Source organism: Aethalodelphis obliquidens, unplaced genomic scaffold, assembly GCF_003676395.1.
Source record: "Aethalodelphis obliquidens isolate GAN/ISIS:26980383/991018 unplaced genomic scaffold, ASM367639v1 scaffold43, whole genome shotgun sequence".
In the NCBI taxonomy this organism is placed as follows: domain Eukaryota; kingdom Metazoa; phylum Chordata; class Mammalia; order Artiodactyla; family Delphinidae; genus Aethalodelphis; species Aethalodelphis obliquidens.
In genome coordinates, this window is record NW_020837987.1 from 13,290,049 (window position 1) to 13,312,006 (window position 21,958).

Below are 21,958 nucleotides of genomic sequence, written 5' to 3' on the forward strand. Positions count from 1 at the left end.
AGCATCTCAATAACCTACTAACATACCATTTTCTCTAGCGATTTGTGTTCATCATTGTTATTAATAGTCAATCTCCCCCCATCCAATTATAAGCTCTATTTTGTTTCCCATTGTATCTCCAGTGCCTAGAACAGTGTCCGGTGCAAAGTAAGCCCTGAGCAAGAAAGATGAAAGAATAAAAATGGCAGACTGGCTACTGGGGCCGGTGCTTCATCACGCTTCATTGTTGCTATGGTGACAGTGGAGCCTGCCCGACGAGTCTGAGATTCAGTAACCTTGTTTCTATCCGGCTCACCCATTGGCCACCTGTGTCTCCAGCTGTTGCAGCCAGAAAACTACAACTCCCGGCAGGCTGAGCGCCTCCAACGCGGCCCGCTAAGCGTGGGCGCCTGCGCAGTAGAATCTGCCACCCGACATTCCCCCGGAGTTTGTACCTGCTGCAGGGAGCTTAGTCGGATGGGGGCAGAAGAATTGCTCTCGCTGAGCATTGTGGGGCTCCCTAGTCTCTCCCGGCTCTCTCGGGTCCGAAGGGTCTGGGTCCCAGAACAGCCATCTCCGCGTGGGGTGGTGGTGTGGAGGAGACCTCTCCGGTTTCCATGGTGATGGGCCAGGCTAGGCGCACGTGATGGCTGCGAGTGCGTTGCCATGGTAACCCGGGAGCGGAAGGGGGCGGGGTGAGATGAAGGTGTCTATGGACTGTCTTAGGAGGAAATAGAGTAACTGCAGAGGAACTGAGATGCTCATGGAGGAACGGAGAGTGTGATGGGGGAATCGGTGTGACATAGGCGGTGTTGGGGAGATACTAAGGGATTGGGAGTGTTTTGGTGAATTCATATGTAAAAGGAACCGAGAATTGGGTTGTTCGAACATTTGTACAGTTGTTGCAGGATTCTTATAGGGGCTAGTGGAAGCTTGTAGGGAACACTGAGATGTTTTGGGAGAGTGGGGGAATTATAAGAAGAGTTTGATGTTTTGAGGTGTAATGGGAAGTTGTATAGCTATGTTGTCCAATACCCTAGCAGGTAGCCACATGTGGCTAAAGTAAATTAATTAAAGTGAAATACAATTAAAAATTCAGTTCCTCAGTCACACTCACTCCATTTCAAATACTCAATGGCTCCACTGTATTGGACACTGAAGATCTACAACATTTCCATCATCGGAGAAAGTTCTGTTGGCCAGTGCTGATATATAGGGTGAATTGGGATGTTATGGCGAATGTGGAGTTTCCCGGTTCCTAACTGTCCAGCCATATCTCTTATCACTTGCCCTCCTGCCTCACCTACAGCGGGCTCCACCCCGTTCCCCAAACAGGACCAGCTTAATCCAATTTTTGCCCCTGCCGTTCCCTGCCTGGATTGCCCATCCAACTCTGTACCTTTCAGACTTAAATGTCACCTCCCAGAAGAGGATCCCCTGGACAGCCCTATTTAAAGTAGCCACCACCCCATTCCCACCACCATCAACTATTCCATTCCCCTTTCAGAAACTTTATCAGGATCTAAAATTATCTTGTCCATAATTTGTCATTTAATTGTCCATCTTCCCCACTAGGGGGAGGTCTTGTGCTGTTTACCATGAAAATTCCAGGGCCCGGAAGTGTGCCTGGCACAGAGGGGACACTCCATAAATTATGTTGATGAAATGCATAGAGGCGATTCAGAATTTGGAAGCAGTGATATTACAGGGGAGATTGGGGGTATTAGAGAAACATATTCATAGTGGAGCTGGGGGACATAGAAGAGGAATAGATACCAGGAATTTAGGTGATAAAAGAGGAACTGGGGCTCAAGGGTTACATTAGAAAACAAATGAGGGGGTGGTAGAGGAGGACTTGGGATGTTCCATGGAATACATTGTTATTTGCAGAATTATTAAACGCCCAGTGCCTCAGTCTCCTCATCTGTAAAATGTAAATAACAGTAGTATCCATCTCATAAGTTTCTTGGAGGAATAACTGAGGTAACACATGGGATGTGTTTGGAAGACTGTCATCATCAAAATTATTACTGAAGTTAAAGCAGGAGTTGGGATACACAGGGTCCTGCCTCCCTGCCCCACCCCATCCCCCAACTTGGCCTCATGCACCTGGGAAGAACTCTGGGTTCCAAAAAAATGGTTTGAAATCCAGTCTGCTGAAGCACGCCATCTCAGACTATGTGTTTTTGTAGCAACAATTGGCAGGAGACGGGTAGCAGTAACTCTTCTCTGTGTGGGTAGTAAAGAACTCTCTTTGGGGCTTCCCTGATGGCGCAGTGGTTGAGAGTCCGCCTGCCGATGCAGGGGACACGGGTTCGTGCCCCGGTCCGGGAACATCCCACATGACGCGTAGCGGCTGGGCCCGTGATCCATGGCCGCTGAGCCTGCGCGTCCGGAGCCTGTGCTCCGCAACGGGAGAGGCCACAACAGTGAGAGGCCCGCGTACCGTAAAAAAAAAAAAGAAAAAAAAAAAAAAAAAGAACTCTCTTCATAGCTCCCCATATGGCCCTCTTCACTCATCAACATCCTATGCCTGCCCCCCATGGTGATATTTAATTAGCCCTGAACATTGTGCCAGGTGGTTTACCTAGAGGATCACCCCAAACACTCCATTGTGCCCGTTTTCCAGCTGCGGAAATTAAATGAGAGAGGTTCAGGAACTTGCCTAAGGACACAGCAGAGAGGAGGGTAGTTTCCCGCTCAACCTCCGCCCCTGCACTTTTTCAGTGGTTCTCATTTTAGCAGAAAGAGTGTTTGGATGAAGCCATGCACTACGGCTGTCACGCATTTGTTGACGCTCCTTCTCGCTGAACCTCAGTTTCTTCATGTGGAAAATGGGGATAATAGTAACTAACCAAGGCTGTTTTGAGAACTGAAAATAATGTGCTTATACTTAGCCCATGCTAAGTACATCAGTAACTGGATGTTACTATATATCTGCCCTTCCCGTTTCTTTTTGAAAAACTGAAGCAGTGGGTTGACGTTTGAGGGGAATTTGGTGACGCTGCAGAGGGAGTGAAGACTCCCCTTTTCAACCTCCTGAGAAAAACCAGCCACGGTACCCGAAATGCACTACGCATGCGCATTCAGGTGGCCGGAAGCGCCGCTGCCCCGAGTCCTCCAGTAAATGGAGACCTTGGTGAACCGGCAGTATACCTGGGCCGAAAGGTGAGGCGGCGAAGTTTGGGAAGATACGGGTCGAATCTGAAAGGCACCGGGGGAGCCAGAGGTCTGGTCAGTCCCTAGTTGAAGGGACTCCCTTCATGCCTCTCCCCGCACACACAGACTCGGGTAATGGTCTCGCCCGATTCCCGTTCCCTTCTATCACTCCAGGACATACCAAGTTTCCAGCAGAGGGGTGGGAGGAGCGGGCCTGAGTGAGGAAGGGCCCATTTGGCGGGTGAGATCATTGTCACGGAAGTCAGGAGAAAAATGGGGGGAAGGGGGGAAAGAGGGTCCAAACAGTTGGGAGAAGAGTGGAGAGGCCTCCAGGAGACCCTTGTGTGCAGGGGGCGGGGCCTGGAAGACCTTTGCCAGGGAAAGGAGGCGGGGATCTCTGGATGGGCGAGTTCATTGGGTGGGGAGGTGGGAGGTTCGGATGACGAGTTCATTGTGTGTCCGACTGAGGGGGATGAATGGTTGGGAGAGACCATTGTTTGCATGGGGAGATTTGGGCAGTGCTTGGGAGTGACCCCCGCGTGTATGAATGCGGAGGGTCACGGTGAGTGTGTGCGAGGGTTACAGGTTTGAACTGTGCCTTGAAGCAGGAGTTAGATTCTGACAGAGGCTCTGAGATGTGGGCCAACAACAGGTGCAAACGCCCCATGATGGAAGAGTTAAGGATCCACTTGCAGAAGGAGGGTCTGCCCATTGGAATGTAAGGTCCGTGGGCAAATACATCGAGAGTGATGCTGGAGAGTACGCAGGGGACATATCAAAGGGGACTGGACTGCCAGGCTGAGGGGCCTGACGCTGTCCCACGATCCTGGGGAGCCATGGGAGGGTTGTGAGCAGGACTGGAGCAAGATAAGCTGTGGGTGTAGAAAGACCTGTCTGGGGCTGTGTGGGAGACGGACTGGATCGGGGAGGTTGGAGGTGAGAGGCCAGAGAGGAGGCTGGGGTGATGATCCCGGAGGAGAGGAGAAGACCTGAGCTGGGACTTCCCTGGCGGTCCAGTGGTTAAGACTCCGTGCTTCCACTGCAAGGGATGAGGGTTCGATCCCTGGTCAGGGAACTAAGATCCCACATGCGTGTGGCACAGCCAAAAAACAAACAAACAAAAAAAGACCTGAGCTGTGGCAGGGGCCATGGGGACAGAGGGGAGAGTAAAAGACAGAAAACGTGGGAAGGTTGGGAGACTGACAGACCAGGGAGGGGGTAGGAAGGAGGAGGACGGAGGGATGAGAACTCCCTGGGAACCTGACCCAGCGACTGGGTGGCAGTGAGGCTGCTGGGACAGTGATGGGCACAGATGGGGACCGCAGGAGGAGGGGCGTGCTTGGAGGAGGACTCTGAGGTCTGCACAGATGTCATGAGTGTGAGGGGTCTGCAGGTCATCCAGGGGGCTTGGGAGTGAGGTTCCGATGCTGTCAGCTGTGGTTGGCCCTGGGTACTGTGAGGCTCATTGGGCTAGCTGGGGAGAGGGAAGTGAAGTGAGGAAGACAAAGGTTCAGTCCAAGAGGCCATATTGTGAAGGGCCTTGAATGCCAGGTTGAGGGGCTCAATTTTTTTTTTTCTTTTTTAAAGATTTATTTATTTTTGGCTGCATCTGGTCTTAGTTGCAGCGCCTGGGCTCTTCGCTGTGGTGCACGGGCTTCTCTGTAGTTGTGGCATGCGGGTTTTCTCTTCTCTAGTTGAGGCACGTGGGCTTAGTTGCCCCGCGGCATGTGGGATCTCAGTTCCCCGACCAGGGATCGAACCAGGCGTCCCCTGCTTTGTAAGGTGGATTCCTTACCACTGGACCACCGGGGAAGTCCCGAAGGGCTCATTTTTCTACTGGGGGTTCTGGGGAGCCATGGGAGGAAAGTGAGCAGGGAAGAGGCAAGAGCAGCTCTGGAAGCCAGAAAGACTCCTCTAGGGCCACGTGGGGGATGGACTGGAGAGGGGAGACTGGAGGCAAGGAGGCCTGGAGGAGGCTGGGTGAGGACACGCATGAGCTGGTTTCAGGGCTATGGGGTTGGAGAGTACAGTGTGTAGCTGTTGGTGGAGGCTATGGGAATATCTGCCGTCCCTCCAAGGAGGGTCTTGGAGAGAGAGGGCCTCCCTGGGCCCCCAGGGCAGATGAAACTTTGGAGGAGACCCCTCTCCCAACTCCAGCAGCTTAGAGAAAACCCTCACTGTCACCTCTCTTCTCTCTTCCTCAGCCCCCTTGGAGCTGACCGACGGCAGCCCCACCTCACCCTCACTTCAGCCTCCAGAGCCAGGGACTGGGTCTGGGACAGACCGCACCCCATGAAGGCGGGAGGTGGAGAAGCGGGTCCTGGAGACCCCCCAGACTTTCTGGGATTCAGTCCATCTCAACTGAGGATACACCATGAGGAGCCTGAGGTCCCAGAAGAAGAGGTGAGCCCCCCGACGCCCACCCACCCCAGGAGTCAGGTCTCAGCAGGAATAGAGATTTAGGCAGCTGTGAATTTGATTCCCAGATCTATCGCTTCCTGGCTTTGTGTCTTGGCCCATGGACACGCTGCTCTGAGCCTTAGTTTCTGCTTCTGTGAGAATGAAACCTTCCCTGTTGTGGGGATGCCAGGAGATGGTGTCCGATTCACAGCAGTTGCACAATGAATGTATTCATTATTTCTGTACCTAGAACAGTGATGGATGTATGATTGTGCTGGATCTCAAACTTGAGAGCCATTGGAGAAAATGAGGCCTCCCTCCTCCGTGTACCTCTTTCAGGTCTTTGCTTCAGTGTCACCTTCTCAGCGGGCCTCCCCAGGCCATCCCCTTTAACGTGGCATTCCCATCCCACCCCAGGCATTTCCTATCCCTTTCCCTCCTTTACTTCTCAGGCTTTCATGAAACGTTTGCCTTTAAGCTAGTCTTCATAAAAAACCCTAACTCTAGGGCTTCCCTGGTGGCGCAGTGGTTAAGAATCCGCCTGCCAATGCATGGGTCCCCATCTATCAAATGAAGGTTCATTATTACAAGGGTATGATATTGTGGGTTCAAATCCCACCTCTGCCTCTTACCAGCTCTATGATCTGATCCGGATATTTCTTAATTTCTGAGCCTCAGTTTTGTCATCTGTCAGATGGGGATTATAAGAGTCCTCACCTCATAGAGTGAGTTCAGGGAGTTAATACACACAAATTGCTCAGAACAGTGCCTACACCCTCTAAGTATCAAATAAATATTAGCTAATAAGGTTATCTCTAACACCATCCCCAAATTCACAGATGAGTATGGGTTTGTGAGGGCTGCTTTAGTGTTACTTTCCAGATTCAAATCTTGACTCTTCCACTCCCAAGCTCTGTGACCTCGGGCAAGTGACTCACCTTCTCTGAGCTTCAGTCTCCCTGCAGAAGACTGGGTTATTGTGAGCACTCAGTCTGGTGCCTAGTATCCAGAAGGCGCTGCATAAACGCCAAATAAAAGGTGGTTTTTTTTTTAGCTGTGTCCCCTCTGTGGGGTCTTGGCTGCCAATGGCATGTATTGGTTTCCCATGAAACCAATTACCACAAATTTGGTGACTTAAAACTACACACATTTATTCACTTACAGTCTGGAGATCAGAAGTTCAAAATGAATTTCACTGAGCCACAATCGAGGTGTCAGCAGGGCTGTGCTCCCTCGGAGACGTTAGAGGAGAAGCCATTTCCTTGCCTTTTCTATCTTCTAGAGCTGCATTCCTTAGCTCCTGATCCCTTCTTCCATCTTCACAGCCAGCAGCTTAGTATTTTGGTTCAGTAGTCACATCACCTTCTTCTTCTGCATCAAATCTCCCTTTGCCTCCCTCTTATAAGGACACTTATGATTACATTCACAGTCACCCAGATAATCCAGGATAATCTCCCCATCTGAAGATCCTAATTTAATCACATCTGCAAAGTCCCTATTACCATTTAAGGCAACATTCACAAGTTCTAGATATTTAGGACCAGGATATATTTAGAGGCCATTATTCAGCCTACCATATGACAGAAAACCCCAGCTCAAACTTGCTTAAGCAACGAAAGGTAATATATTGCCTCACCTAACCAAAGAGTGGAGGAAAGGATGCTTCAGGTGAAGCTAGATCTAGGTGCTGTCTAGATCTAGGAAGCTGTCTCTCTCTTTTCTTGGGACCGTTTTCCTCTATGGATATTTCATTGCCAGGTTGACTCTTCCCACAGGGTGCAAAAGATGGACACAGGCAGTGCCAGGCTCGCATCCAAAGATAAGTGCTATGGAGAAAAGTAAAGCCAGGAAGCAGGTAGGAAGAATCGGAGGGGTAGCATGAGTTTCGATTTCAGATAGAGTGGTAAGGAGAGGCCTCAGGGAAAAGTGACATTGGACCAAAGACCTGACCGAGGTGAGGGAGGAACTGTGCGTCTGTGGAGGGGAAGAGGGTTCCAGGCACCAAGTCCGTTGAGGAGGCCTTGAGTGTGGCCAGAGCCTAGTGAGCCAGAGGAGAAGGCAAGAGATGAGGTCAAGGAGGGGACACAGGCGGGTCATGCAGGGCCTCCTGGGTCGTGAGGACTTGGGCTTTTCCCTGAGTTAGAGGGGAACCAGGGGAGGCCTCTGAGCTGACTTAGGTGTTAACCGGCGCCTTCTGGCGGCTGCGTGGGGAACAGACCTGAGGGGTGGACGGCTGAGGCAGGGAACCCAGAGAAGAGACCACAGCAATAGCCCGGGAGAGAGATGATTTTAGCTCACAGGAGGGTGCTGGCTGTGGAGATGCTGCGAAGTGGCCCGATTCTGCCTGTATTTTCAAGTTAGAGCCAACAGGCTTGATGAGAGATTAGATGAAGGTGTGTGAAAAAGGGGTGTCAGGTTTTTGCCCCGAGCACTTGGAAGGAAAGAAGGAGCTGCCTTTTCCTGAAATGAAGGCGTCAGGAGGGACGGGACGGGGGGGGGGGGGGGGGGGTAGAATTTCAATCTTAACCCATCTAATCCGCATTGCCGCTCCAGGAGGGCGGTCCCGTTATCTGCCCATTTTACAGATGAGGCGGCTGCAGCCCCAAATCCACAGTCATGTCTGGGCAGGGGTGGGATGGGGGTATGACCCGAGGACTAAGCCCATTCTTCTCTTCCAGGCGCCCGGAGGAGACGAGGCGGAGGCTCCGGCCCTGGTGCAGCTCATCGACGAGCACGGGACGTACTCGACTGCGCGCCTGGTTCCCGACGTTTCTGCGGAGGAGCGCTCAGGTAAGGAGGAGCCAGGCTCGCTTCGCAGCGGCTCCGAGGGCCGGGAGGGGCTGGCGCGGCCCAGGCAGTTCAGCTGCGCAGCCTGCGGGAGGGCCTTCAAGCGCGCGTGGGAGCTGCTGAGCCACGAGGTGGTGCACACGGCGGCGCGGCCCTTTCGCTGCGGCCTGTGTGCGGCCGCCTTCAAACGCCACTCGGACTGCAAGGGCCACCGGCCGGTGCACAGCGACGAGCGGCCGCACGGTTGCGATGCCTGCGGCAAGCGCTTCAAGCGAGCCAGCAACCTGTAGGTGCGGAGAGGGGGGCGGAGCCGACGAGAGGCTGGGGTACGCGAAAGGGGCAGGGGAGAGCGGTGGACCCGAGGTGGGCGGGGCCTGTTGCGAGGGGCGGGGCCTGCGGGGAAAAGGCAGGGCAAGGCAATGGACCTAAGGTACGGCCAGGTATGAAGGGAGGGGTGGAGGTTTCTGGGACCAGGTTGAGCAGGGCCTTGGACTGGGGGTGAGCGGGAGCCGGTGGGGAGAGGCAGAGCCCACCGGAAGAGGGAGAGCAGAGCTGGGCCTGAAGGGAAAGTGGGCGGGGTGACCAGGAGGCCGAGGCGGGGAGGGGTTCAATGTATGTGGAGGTGAGCTAGAAGGTAGAAGAATCCCAGGAAAGATGTGAGGGGAGAGGCTTAGAGAAAGTGGTCTTGGCACTCAGGGAGGTAGCAGCTGGGATGATCATGAGATGATAGGAAATTGGGGATGGGTTTTCGAGGAAGGTAAGAAGGAGATAGGGGTCAGATTTGGAGGAGAAGGTAATGGAAAGGGAGGCTTCCATGGCTGGGGAGGGGTGGGGAGGCGGGAGGTGTGTTGAGGGCCATGATGGGAGGAAAGGAGAGGCTGGGAGTTAGCCTGGAGGCAGCCCAGCTCTCAGAGCTACCCTGGATCTCTCCTGTTACTGGATGCTGCCGTGACCCTCTCCTGCTGCCCCTTCTTGTGTGGCCAAGGGGACAAGAGAGCCTGGGATTCCCTACCCAAGGGGCCCAAAGGCCGCTTCCAGGGCTCTCTGGATCCACCATCCCCAGGGTGCACTTTGTCCCACCTGTGTGCACAACCTCTAGGCTGGACGGGTGGAAGGGAGGCTTGGACTGGGCTGTCCTTCTGTGGGTGCGATATCCTCCGAGGCCTGGGAAACCCCCGCCAGCTCTCCTGAACCACCAAGTTCTAGTGTGGAACTCTGAGGATTCCAAGGAATATAAATTTGAACCTGGCCTTCCGGGTCATTGTGAAGGTCTATTTGTCAGAGGGGGGAGGAAGAACGTATTTTATTTAATAGTTTGGTTTGTAATTTTAAAAATTTTAGACAATTGGTATGTGTATCTTCATTTGGTCTCTTTCTCAGAGACCTGCAAGGAGTAGGGGTGAATCTACCTGGAGAGGCATGTCCTGCAGAGGTGAGCCACTGTTCCTCACTCCCGGTGCTGTCCTCTTCCCCAGGAGCACCGCCGCCTCCACATGGGCGAGCGCCCCTTCCCCTGCCCGTCCTTCCCGAAGCGCTTCAAGACCCCCTACAAGCTGCACCGCCACGAGCCTCTGCACGCCCCTTCGCGGCCCTTCCCCTGCTGGGACTGCAGCAAGGCCTTCGCGGCCGGGCCGACCCTGCTTCTGCACCGGCGGCAGCACTGTGAGAACAAGCCGCGCTCCTGCAGGGTGTGCAGCAAGCACTTCACCCACCGCCACAGGCTGCGGGTGCACGAGCGCGTGCATATGGGCGATCGGCCCTTCGTCTGCCCGCTGTGCACCAAGGCCTTCAAGCAGTCCAACGCGCTGGCCTCTCACCTCCGCGTGCATTCGGTCGAGCGGCCCTACCCTAGCTAGGTGGCTAGCTGCTGCCATCCTGGACAGCACAGGTCTAAGGTATGAAGGCATGAAGGGTGCCCGGTAGTGGCTGTGACATTTGAAGAATTGCCACTGATGCCCATGTAAGCCACTTACTATACTTAATATTCTTGAGAAGGACTTTGCAGAGGGCCTTTAACAAAACCTTTTTTTTTTTTTTCCCCCTGCAAAGCCAAGACGAAAGTTTATAAATCTCATTCCAGGGTAGCAAGTGCACATACCCAACCGAGCACACTGGTTATGTGGTATAAATGTACATGGTAATAACTTTAATCAAATCAGAGCTGCTACCATGTATAACCTGTTAGGTGGCCCTGTAGCTGTGTCAGTGTTCCTCATTTACTAAAATGTCAATGTGGTAATGAGGTCATCTGGTGGTGAGGATGTCCCATTGGTGGCTTGTGGCATAAAGAATATGAGGGTAGCCACAAATGCAGGTAGGAGCTGTAGGAGCCTTTCTTGAATGTGAGCGCTTCTGGGTCCTCCTCCACCACCTGTACGTAGACCTTTGGTACTAAGGCCTTGCTGGTGACTCTTGTCAAATTTAAAGAAGTTCACAGATGGATGGATAACTGTTCACTGTGGACACCCTGGGTTATGTCCTTACAGGCATAGCACAGCAAAACCATTGGTGCTGAGATCTTCTAGTTGGTGGTGTATGGCGTTTTAGGAACAATCATTTTGCCAGACATGGGCGTGACCTGCACTTCAGGTGGGCGTCCCATCTCTGTTGGCTGCTTCTTGGTCCCCATCTGTCAGATCAACTTGTAATGGTTGGAGGCCTTTCCACAGCATCCACAGTGTTCCCTTCGACCCTAGCATCAGCTCCATGAGCCCTACCTTTGGACGGACGTCCACTCTCATAGACCTTGCCTTGCAGGTGGCTGGAAGTGTGATAAGATAGCTTCTGGGATGGTGGCCACAGTGGCATCCAGAATATCTGAGTCGTCCCATCCCAGCTCTGAGATCAGCTCTGCAGACAGTATTTTTTTAAGCCAGTAATAGCCCAGGTATCATGCAGCTGATTCCAAAGATGTCCCTTGGGTGCTGAAGAGGTCCCCTGGGTACTGAAGGTGTCCCCTGGGTGCTAAAGATGTCCCCTGGGTGGTTTGTGGGATTTTTCAGAACATCAGTATTGCCTCCCACCCACCCATACCCTACTCTCAGCCCTTCACAGATGTGTTCTCTGAAGAGAAAGCTGAACTTACGGACAAAGTTCAGCCCAAGGAAGTATGTCGCGGTCACTGGGGCTGTGATCTTGGTGATTTGGGACATTTCCAGAACACCTTCAACTCTCCCTCTCCCACCTCTTGGTCTGGCCTCAGCTCCATGGATTCTCACCTTCTGAATGCTGTTTCTTTCAAGTCCCCAGCTTCACCTCCATAACGTGCTAGAGGTCCCCCCCCCCCCGGGAATTTATGTAAACGCTTAATAGCATTGGGGGAGGAGCTAGGGATTTGCCTGGGAGGCATCATAAGGTGGGTCCTATCCTTGTGGCAGCACAGTTTAAGGTCAAGTCCTTAAAGGTCTTAGTCCTCCCCGCCCTAATATGCAGCTGTGCCTTTGACAGGCTTGCATTTTAAATTTTATCAAATGTCTTATTGGCATCTATTAAGATGATTCTGATTTTTCTCATTTGACCTAATAATATGATAAACTATAGTACATTAAGAAGAGCAGAGATATCCTTATATTCCTAGAATAAATCTCACCTGCTTATAGTATCCTCTGTTTTAATGATTTCTCTTCACCAATATTTTATTTAAGCATCTAAATTCATAAGTGAGGATTTCCCTGGTGGTGCAGTGGTTAAGAATCCACCTGCCAATGCAGGGGACATGGGTTCGAGCCCTGGTCTGGGAAGATCCTACATGCCGTGGAGCAACTAAGCCCATCCTCTGCAACTACTGAGCCTGCGCTATAGATCCTGCAAGCCACAACTACTGAAGCCCACGCGCCCAGAGCCTGTGGTCTACAACAGGAGAAGCCACCGCAATGAGAAGCCCGCGCACCACAACAAAGACCCAATGCAGCCAAAAATAAATAAATAGATAGATAGATAGTTAGATAAATAAATAAATAAATAAAAAAGCAGAAACCTGTTCTGGGGGAAGATATCATGTGGTACATTTACAGTCATTTTATCTATAACGTCAGACTTAAAACTAAAACTTCATCAGCAGGGGTAGAAGCAGAAAATTTGATAAATAATTAGAAAAAAAAAAACTGATGATGGAAAGAGATCAATATATTACCCAGATTGGAATGAGCAGGGAACACTTCAAATTAACTGTGGCTAAGCTGCTAAAGAAAATAGGGAAGATCAAAAAGCAGATGAAATAAGGGCACATTTCAACAGAGAATTGGAATCTAGACAAGAATCAAATCAAGATTTTGGGCAAATGCAAAATCTGAAACTAAAGTTAATTGAATAGGTTTAATTGTATACTGGGTCCTGAATAAGATGATAAGATGGGACTCATGAATACAATGACAGGTCAATAGGAAATTGCCAAATGGAAGCATGGAGAGCAATTGAAAAACAAAACAAAACAAAAAAACACACAGAAGAGAATAAATGATAAAAGATATAAGGAACATATATATATATGAATATAAGCCATACATACATATAACTTAAGTACCAAAATGAGAGGAGAAACACATTGAGGGAGAAGCAAAATTTGAAGTAATAATGGCTAAGAATTGTCCAAAACTGATGAAAGACATTAACTCAAAGATTCAAGAAACTCAGCAAAATCCAAACTGGAAATACACAAAGAAAACCACACCTGGGCACATCATGGTCAAACTGTTGAAAATCAAAGCAAGGACTAAATTTTTAAAGAAGCCAGAGGACATTCAGGTTTGTTTCCATGTCTCGGCTATTGTGAATAATGCTGCAGTGTACATGGGAGAGCAAGTATCTCTTCAAGATTCTGATTTTAATTCCTTTGGAGAAATACCCAGAGGTGGGATTGCTGGATCATATGGTATTGGGTTGGCCAAAAGGTTCATTTGGGTTTTTCCATAAGATGTTACAGAACAATAGTTCTGTTTTTAGTTTTCTGAGAACCTTCCATACTGTTTTCCAAAATGACTGTCCCAATTTGCGTTTCCACTAATCGTGCACAAAGGTCCCTTTTTTCCATACCTGGTTTTGATTTGCATTTCCCTGATAATTAGTGATGTTGAGAATGTTTTCATATACCTGTTGGCCATTTGTGTATCTTCTTTGGAAAAAAATGCCTATTTAGGTTCTTTGCCCTTTTTAAATCCATTTTTTCTTTCTTTCTTTTGCTATTGAGTTGTATGATTTCCTCTGATATTTTAGAAATTAATATGCATACATAAAATTAATCCAGCTATTCACATACACTTGGTACAATTTAATGTATGGCTGCTACATCTCAATCAGAAGAAGGAAATGCAATGGACTTGTGCTAGCCCACTGGATAGACTAGTGACCTAACCTTTGGCCAGTCCCTTCTTTGTCGTGAATAGTATTTTCTTCAGAGAGGTGTTTTTCATAGATCAAAGAATCCTTAGGAAGTCTAACAAAATAAGTAGTTTACCTGTCCTGGAAGAGTGCCATTTGTCAAAGTTCATTAAATATTTGTTTGTTGGTTTGTTTTAAGTTTTCTTTTTTTTTTCTTTTTTTTTTTTTTGCGGTACGCAGGCCTCTCACTGTTGTGGCCTCTCCCGTTGCGGAGCACGGGCTCCGGACGCGCAGGTTCAGCGGCCATGGATCACGGGCCCAGCCGCTCCACGACATGTGGGATCTTCCCGGACCGGGGCACGAACCCGCGTCGCCTGCATCGGCAGGCGGACTCTCAACCACTGCGCCACCAGGGAAGAAGCCCTGTCAAATGAGAATTTTAAACACTGGGTTTAACAGACAGAGGCCCCTTCTAAGTACTTTACAATTATTAACTCATTTAATGCTCACGACAACCCTATGAAGTGGGTGCTATTAGTCCCGTTTTGTAGCAGGGGAAACTGAGGCACAGGGAGGCTAAGCAAGCTGCCCAAGGTCACAGCCGGCTGGGGGCGGGCGAGATTCTACCTCGTGCCGTCCTGCACCGGACTAGGTGGGTAGGCTTCCCTATACTGGTGGGGTCTTGAATTTGGGATCTTGTCCGTCCTCCCCCATCAGGATGTGAGCTCTGGGTGGGGGCACCTCGTCTGGTGCACACAGGCATTTAATGAACATTGTGGAATCAAGAAGGGATGAGTGGATATCTTAGGATGGCCACATCCCTTCGTGACCGCCTGCGCCCTCCTGCCGTGCTCTGCTCGGGGAATTCTATTCGTGGTCAAGACGTTTAGTCCCAGTAAACTCGATCCTCGGGGCGAGGGGGGACCCCAAGGAAATGACCAGCTTGGGCTGAGTCAGGACGGAGAAGAATCCGCTCACAGCGGGGCACGGGCGCCACCTGGCGGGGGAGTTCTGCTAAGACAGAGCCGCTGGGAGACCCGGAACGTTTGCTTTGGGTGAAGTGGAATCGACATCTGAAAGGGAGTTGATATCGGGTGTTATTAGTGGGCGGTCGTCTGAAAATCAGTGTATGATGATGGGTGCCATCTACCAGTGGCTTCCAAACTTTTCTGGCCGTGACGCGCAGTAAGAAATCATTTCACCTTAACATGGTTTCATCAAATACCACCCTGTACTGCATGATGTTTTTTATTCTACTGTATTCCTATTTTTAAATGTTAGTCAGATCCCCTGATCACACCTCCAGGGACTCCCCCTCTGACTTCAAGATGAACGGAGCTCAGAGAGGTGAAGACACTTGTCCAAATCCACACAGGTTGTATGCGACAGTGCCAGTTTCTGCCTCAGTCCTAAAGCACAGAAATCACTAAATGCTCCAAATTTCACTGCTATTGAGTACAATTTAATTTAGTCCTTTCTCCATTTTGCCAGTAAGATTGAGCTGCACTGGTCTGCTGTTTTCTTATTACTGTATAATGTAAATGAATGACATTCCCGAGCTCAGGCTTAAAAAATGCAAGTCTTCTTATGTTACAAAATGAATCTGAGACAGCAATAAAGAACCTACATTGAGGTGGCACTCGCAGCATCATTGCCAACACCACTGTTACCATCACCACCATCACCATCGTCACCACGGTCGTCATCATAACCGTCACATCCCCTTCTCTGTCACCGTCAGCATCACATCGTGATCATCATCACTGTCACCACCTTCATTCACCATCATCATCGCCATCCCCACTACGGCCATCACCAACATCACCACTGTCACCGCCACAAAAATCGCCCCCACTTGAAAGCAGGTATCAGCAGCCCACACTTTTTGTCTCCTAGCTACAGCCTTGGCCCAGCAAGCCTGCGTCCTCCATCTCTCTCTCCACCCTGAGCCACAGGGGATGTGACTGTGACCCCGAGGGTAGTGCTGTCTTACTTGGGAACCAAGAGGATTCTGGGTTTGATTCTCCGGCTTTTCTTTAAGTGACTTCAGTTCTCTTCTGAGCTTGTTGCCACAAGGTTGACCATCCATAGATGGTGAGCCCAGCCCCTGGACCAGGGGAGGCTCTGCCCAGTGTAGCTCTAGGACCCTTGAGGTGGCTGAGACTCGGGGTGGGGTGTTTAAGGCTGAACGCCTCCTGCTATAGGGGTTTGAGACCACTTTGGGAGGGGAGACCTGAGGGTCTGTGTTCTCTGTACTCATTGTCCTGTCTTAGGAGAGAAAGAGGAAGTCCCTCTGGGATGGCAAACAGGGCCGGTCGTCATGACTCTGCCCCCCGCCAAGATGAGACTTCCCAGGTCCCAAAGGAGAAAGTGAGAATGACAGCCTAACTTCCAGAAGTCCCATCCTAGGGAGTTGCCATTTCCATCGCCTTCCTGAAATACCCGTTTTTAAATTTCTTGTTCACTGTTATATCCCCAGAGCCTAGTACCCTGTATGGCACATAGTAAGTACTCAATAAATGTTTGTCAAATCAACGGGAAAAGAGATGGAGAGTCCCCCTCCCCTGCAACTGTTAGGGAAGAGATGGGATTCTGCATCGTATCATTAATTCAAAGGATCTGATTTGATACGGTGTGAAGGGGAGAACTTTTACAAAATTATTAACTTTGTACTGTGCACTAGAGAGACTTCGAAAATTAATAATTGACTCCAACATCTCCTGTTCCTTACGAATATTTCTCAGAAGTGATTTCAACAAAAATGTTTTCTACCATGCCCCAAACTGTAGGAGTTGTGGTCAGGTCCAGTGACTATTCCCTCCAGAAGAAGGCTTTCACCCTGCCGGGTTGTCTTGATCATTTGCGGCCCTGCTTTTAACATCCTGCCTGTAAACTGAATAAATACAGGTAAGCTTTCTCATTAGATCACAAGATCGATAGCCCTTTCCCTCACGATGGGAAACTAAATCCCATGACTCTGATGGATTAATTATCTTACAAACAGAACTAGTGAGCCCACGTTTGTACTAAATTAGCAAACGGTGCCAGGCCCACCGATGACAACTTCCGGGATGGCTGAGAGTAGAAGGTGGCGACCCCTGCTCGCAGCCCCGACAACACACAGGCGAGAGTCACCTCCAATTTTGTCCCATTTTTTGAGTCCAATTTTGAAGATGGTTTTGTGTTCTTAAAGCATTCTTATAAAGCCTGTGTGTTGAACTGCATTTGTGAGAACAAAATGAGTTCTAGGTCCCTTATTTTTCTTTAATACTTTCTTTCTGTTGTTACTATTTATATTGTTTGTATGTCTTGATAAAAGCTAATTAATCAACGACGTGGTGGGCAATTTGGAGTTTTTTTCTTTCCTGTGCAATGTTGAGGTAGCAAGGTTGACATGCTGCTTTCAGTCCCCTCTCTTGAGATATGAAGAATTCCAAAATATAAATTAAAAAATTTTAAACGTACACACTGAGATTCTGGGGTTGCTTCTTACTGCAGCATAACCCAGCCTATCCTGACTGATACAGTTTCCGGTTCTCAGTAGAGCCTGAAATGTGCAAGTCTCAAAAAAAAAAAAAAAAAAAAAGTGAGTAAATGAATGAATGGCAGGGAATAGGGACAGGGTCATACATTTTCTCCTGGGCCAAAGGTAGAGGAAACAGCCATGTCTTATGCTCACTCACTCACATATACGCTTGTAACCAGGCTGGGGTAAAAATCAGACTCTGGCCTTTATTTCCTATGGTCACAGTTCATGCTGACCCTGATGTCTTTGCCCCCATCCTTCCCCCACTGGTCAGTACTGGGGACTCTTGAGGACAAGGAATGAGGAGCTACAGAGACAAGGACATGAGATGCGAGGAGGGCCTGGGAGACGGAGGAGAGGAGAGGGAGTTAGAAATGCGGAAGCCGAAACAGGAGGTGGGGGGGATAATCAGAGAGGTCAGAGTAGAGATGGGGAGACAAACATGGAGACAGGACAGAGACACACTGAACGGGAAGCCTAGAGAACAGAAGATTAGGGAACCGAAAGGGAAGGGCAGGTTGGAAACAGAGAGGGGGACCAGGCGACAGATGACGGGGAGCTGATGGGAAGAGATGCAGAGACATAGTGAAGGGGAGATGCAGACAGGTGTGCAGGCAGGTCACCCGGAGCTGGGTGAGAAAGATGGAGAGGCATAGGGGAAATTAAGAGGCAGAGACCCAGAGAAGGCCCTGCAAGGAGCCAGAGGCCGGGCTGGGGCTGGGTGCCCCTAGTATTTGCTCTGGGAATCTTTGCTGGTGGTGGAGACCCGGCCGGTGCTAGAGGCAGGGCCAGTGCTTGAGACGTGGCCTCTGCTGGACTTGAGGCCTCCACTCGATTCTGACTCAGGGCCTTTGCTCTCCGGGCCCCCAAAGCTCTCGTGGCCTCTGCTGGACCCCAAGTATCCAGTGGACCCCGGGTAGCTGCTAGAGTTGGGGGATGTGACGATCGCTCGGCCCTCAGTCGAGCCCCGGCTGGACATAAGTCCCCCGGTGACGGGTCTGGTGGAGCCGAAGGTCGCGTGGCCTGCACTGGAGCTGGGGTCCCTAAAGCTGACACGGCCGACGTTGGAGCTGGTGGCGCGGCCTCCGCTGGACGCCAGGATGCTGCTAGCCCTGTGGCTCGTGAGGGAGCCGGGGACAGCGCTGGGGCTCTTGGGCAACAGGGGCAGGCTGGAGCTGGCCTGGGTGCTGGAGAGGGTCACGCTTGGGCTGCTGTCCACCTTCGTGACGGCCTCAGCCTGCTGCTTCAGGTACTGACCCTTCGCCTGCTCCCGGGCCTCCAGCTGCGGGGGAGGCGAGTTAGGGCCCCAGAGGAGGAAGAGCCGCCCCGCACCCGCGGGCACCCGTCCTCACCGACTTCACCACGTAGCTCAGCAGCTCCCCCTCGCTCAGCGGGTAGTCATCGTTGGCCTCAAAGCCTGGGGGGTCCTCACTAAGGTGGGTGGAAGGCAGGAAGGGACTCTACTCCTCGACCTTCAGAAGGCCGATGGCGTCTCATTGCTAGGCCCTGAGACCCTCAGCCGTGCGCCGGGTTCTGAGCGCCCTTTCCCCTTCGGGTCCACCCAGGGCCCCATCGAATGTCCCTGGAGCCCTTACTCCTGATTCCCCCGAAGTACCCACTTCATCTTCTACTCCCCCCGCCCCCGAGCCCCACTCACCCTCCAGTCCCGGGGGCCTGCCCACACCTGAAAACCCTCCCTTCCCTTGTCTCCTCTGCCCCCCGTGGAAGCTCCCTGACCCTTGCCCTCTGGCTCACAGATGGTCAGGGGGCTGAGGTGGGGCCACTTTCTTGGGAAGATCCTCGGGGCTCTGGCCCAGCACCAGGAGGGCAGCGTCAGGCAAGCTGGCAGAGAGGTTGTTCTGGAGGGTGGAGAAGCCAGTGGTCTGCTCAGGCCCGTCTCCAAGGCCCCGGCACCCTGTCCCCCCTCTGCACCGTCTGCACCCCAACCTGGGTTTCGAGGAAGGCCTGCACCGTCAGGAGCTCCACCAGCCGCTTCTCTATGAGGCCCAGGAAGAGGCCTATGTCCCGGTCTCTCATGTGGGTCTTGACCCCTAGGAGGTCATCGATGACCGTGCTGTCACACTGGGCCCTGGTGAAGAGGTGCTGGATATCTGGGGTCAGAGGGGACAAGCCATCATGGATCCGGTGCCCACGGGGTGCCACCCTCTCCTCTCCTCAAGGCCCTGCTGCCCAAGCAAGGCTCAAAGATGCGAAGGGACTTGCCCAAGTTCAGACCCACCGGGTTCCAGATGACAGAGGGCAAAAAGCGAGGGAAGTCCAAGGAAAACGTGACAAGGGCACCTCCACATGGCCAGTCCTCTGCTCACGGCTCAGAATCACCCAGCTTCCACCCAACCCAGCGAGTCCACCGCTCAGGATGTGCTTCTCCCACAGAAACACACACACGTGCTCCACGGGAGAAAGCGGAGGAAATTCACAGCAGCACCAAGGCTGTGACCCGCTCTCACAATTGGCCTGCTTGTATTTAGTTAACTGGTTATTGTGAATGAAATAAGATGCACCCATGACCTTGACAGAAATCTGCACCCAGCCTGTGGCATCCCTACCACCCTCCCCTGCCTCCCCCACCTGAGCTGCAGGCTCATATTCAGTTTCCTCCTGGGGTCCCTCTCCGAACAGTCCGCAATACCGCTCACACTGAGGTCAGGCTCACCCCCCAGAGCAGTTCCTCCTCCCAGGTTCCGCATTGCACCCTCACCGGGCCAGACCCCTGGTGCCTCAGCCCTCACACCCCCGACACCTCTGTGCTCCCTCTCTCCCTCTCCATCCTCATCCCTCTCCCTCCTATCCACCCCCCTCTCCTGCTCACAGCCCTCCCATGGCTCCCCAGCACCCCCAGGAAAAAGCCTCAGCCTGGCATCCGTCTAGGATCTGACCCTCTTCAACTCCCACCCACGCCCTCTCTGCACGAAGAACCTGCCTTCCTTGCATGTACCTCCGAGCCTTGGCCCCGCCTGCTGGGAGCATCCCCTCTCCCCAGTTGTTTGGTTAAATACTCATCCTTCAAAATCGGCCTCAAGCATCATGGCTCCCAGGAGACCTCCCCTGTGAGCCCAGCAGAGCCAATGTCATGGGCACAGGGCCCTGTGCCGAGAAGGAGCCCACGTTTGGTTTGATGCTCTGCTCTTGTCTCTTGAAATTCTTGCCAGTTTGTAAACAAGGGGCCCCGCATTTTCATTCTGCACTGGGCCCCCCAAATCCTGGTCCTGCACTCCACTCTGAGTTAAGGCATACCCTTCCTCCTGCAGGGCCCAAGGTGTCCTCCCTCCCAGCCCCTGGGTTACGAGTATCCAGAGCCCGTGTCAGCATCTTCCCCGCCTCCCCCTGCCGGTCCTCACTACCTAGCACAGGGCTTGTCACCGCAGTCCCTACAACAGAGGGAAAGAGGGTCTGCCAATACCTGAGCTCCGACCGCGCAGCGCGAGGTGGCCCTCCTGCTTGCTCCCCACCACCACTGCCACCTCCCAGTCTCTCTCCATCCCTCATCCCATCTAATTCTCATGCCGACCCTACAAACTAGGCACTGCCATTCCACTTCCGGAGGGGCTCCAACAGAGGAAACCACACACCAAAGTTCACAAGTGGTGGAGCTGGGATTCAAACCCAGGGCTGCCTGACTCTCATGGACTCCACACTGGAAGGATGAATGGATGATGGATGCAGGATGGCTGGATGAAGGATGGCTGGCTGGCTGGACGCAGAATGGATGAAGGATGAGTGAATGGATGGTCGGATGGATATGGGACAGATGACAAGGGAGTGCACAGAGTGGTCCGCGGAATGTCTCCGCGTGGCCGGCCCGGGCAGGGCTCTCCGCCTGCTCATCGCATCCTTCCAGATGAAGAAGCCGGGGCGGGTGCTCACCGGTCTTGAGCTTCTCCAGCTGCCCGCGAAAGTTCTGGAAGCGGGCCTCCAGGTTCTCGGCCTCCGTGTGCACCTCGTCCACGCGCTGCTGCAACTCGGCCAGCTGCTGCTCTTGCCTCGAGCGACGGTCCTCCTCGCTGCGGCGCCCGCTCTCCAAGGCCTCCTGCATCTACAGGGGCAGGGGCGCGACGCTGGGCCCAGCTCGGGAGGGGGCGCCAACGTGGGTGGAGGAGGGGAGGGGGAGGGGAGGGGAGGGGGAGGGGAGGGGAGGGGGAGGGGGAGGGGCGGGTCTCGCTCACCTCCTTGATCTCCTCCTGCAGACGCTCCAGCTCTGAGTTCTGCTCATTGATGAAATTGAACTCTGCGAAGTTCCGCTCCTCCACTGGGGGCGAGTCAGGAAAGGCAGGGTCCAGAGAGACAGAGACCAGCAAACGGAGAGACACACACAGAAAGGCAGAGAAAGAGATGTTGAGAAAGGCAACAAAGACACAGAGACAAAGAGAGATAGAGACGGAGAGATATAGGCAAAGAAATAGACACAGGGGCCAACAGAGAGAAATACAGGGCAAGGCAGAGCGACAGAAAGAGCGACCGAGAGAAAGTCACAGAAATGCCGAGAGAGACACAGAGAAACAGAGAAGTGAGGGAGAGCAAACGGTAAAGGTGGGTAAAGAGAGAACATTAGACACCGGGAGAAAGACAGCAACAGGGACACGGAGATAGGCACACAGAGGCTGAGAGGAAGATTCCCAGGGTGACCCGCAGGCCCAGGAATGAGGGAGGCGGAGGAGGGAGGGAACGGGGAAGGGGGAGACGGATGGGGGAGGCGGGAAGGCAGACACGCCAGGGAAATTGGACAGAAAGAAAAAGACGGAGATACACTCAGTGAGAACAGAGAGATGCAGA

The 21,958-nt window shown here is 52.1% G+C and overlaps 2 protein-coding genes and 1 long non-coding RNA gene across 19 annotated transcripts in view; 2 read left to right on the plus strand and 1 right to left on the minus strand.

Moving 5' to 3' along the window:
• Window positions 1-2,970: 2,970 nt before the first annotated feature.
• Window positions 2,971-11,742, plus strand: LOC113606102 (zinc finger protein 358-like). 6 transcript variants are annotated; one of them, XM_027080032.1, is made up of 4 exons: window positions 3,124-3,213; window positions 5,343-5,541; window positions 8,217-8,328; window positions 9,801-11,742. In XM_027080032.1, the coding sequence occupies exons 2-4, from the start codon at window positions 5,513-5,515 to the stop codon at window positions 10,179-10,181; spliced, it is 522 nt and encodes a 173-aa protein (XP_026935833.1). In that variant the 5' UTR covers window positions 3,124-3,213; window positions 5,343-5,512; the 3' UTR covers window positions 10,182-11,742. The 6 variants fall into 6 exon arrangements, with proteins under 6 accessions (XP_026935830.1, XP_026935833.1, XP_026935831.1 ...); XM_027080030.1 differs by having other exon boundaries at window positions 3,154-3,270; XM_027080031.1 differs by lacking the exon at window positions 3,124-3,213 and adding an exon at window positions 3,707-3,861.
• Window positions 11,743-13,979: 2,237 nt separating this feature from the next.
• Window positions 13,980-17,105, plus strand: LOC113606106 (uncharacterized). Its single transcript, XR_003427448.1, has 2 exons — window positions 13,980-16,548; window positions 16,646-17,105. It is a non-coding gene; the product is annotated as an uncharacterized LOC113606106 (long non-coding RNA).
• A 92-nt stretch (window positions 17,106-17,197) lies between these two features.
• The window catches only part of ODAD1 (outer dynein arm docking complex subunit 1), a 32,838-nt gene continuing 28,077 nt past the window's right edge, over window positions 17,198-21,958 (minus strand). For 11 of the 12 annotated variants that reach the window (XM_027080036.1, XM_027080035.1, XM_027080038.1 and 8 more), the window contains 6 exons: window positions 21,352-21,434; window positions 21,053-21,221; window positions 19,115-19,278; window positions 18,923-19,026; window positions 18,520-18,598; window positions 17,198-18,449 (listed from right to left, as the gene is read on the minus strand). In XM_027080036.1, the coding sequence (XP_026935837.1) occupies window positions 17,895-18,449; window positions 18,520-18,598; window positions 18,923-19,026; window positions 19,115-19,278; window positions 21,053-21,221; window positions 21,352-21,434 (1,154 nt within the window). In that variant the 3' untranslated portion in view covers window positions 17,198-17,894. Of the gene's footprint in view, window positions 18,450-18,519; window positions 18,640-18,922; window positions 19,027-19,114; window positions 19,279-21,052; window positions 21,222-21,351; window positions 21,435-21,958 lie in introns of all 12 variants that reach the window. The other variant, XM_027080044.1, reaches the window with a different exon arrangement.

Excerpts from the sequence above, each read along its gene's own strand:
- LOC113606102 (XM_027080027.1), top strand. The coding sequence starts at position 3,615 with ATGGTTGGGAGAGACCATTGTTTGCATGGGGAGATTTGGGCAGTGCTT. Across the intron at positions 3,701-5,342 it reads TATGAATGCGGAGGGTCACG|CCCCCTTGGAGCTGACCGAC; the intron begins GTGAGTGTGTGC and ends TCTCTTCCTCAG. Across the intron at positions 5,542-8,216 it reads CTGAGGTCCCAGAAGAAGAG|GCGCCCGGAGGAGACGAGGC; the intron begins GTGAGCCCCCCG and ends CTTCTCTTCCAG.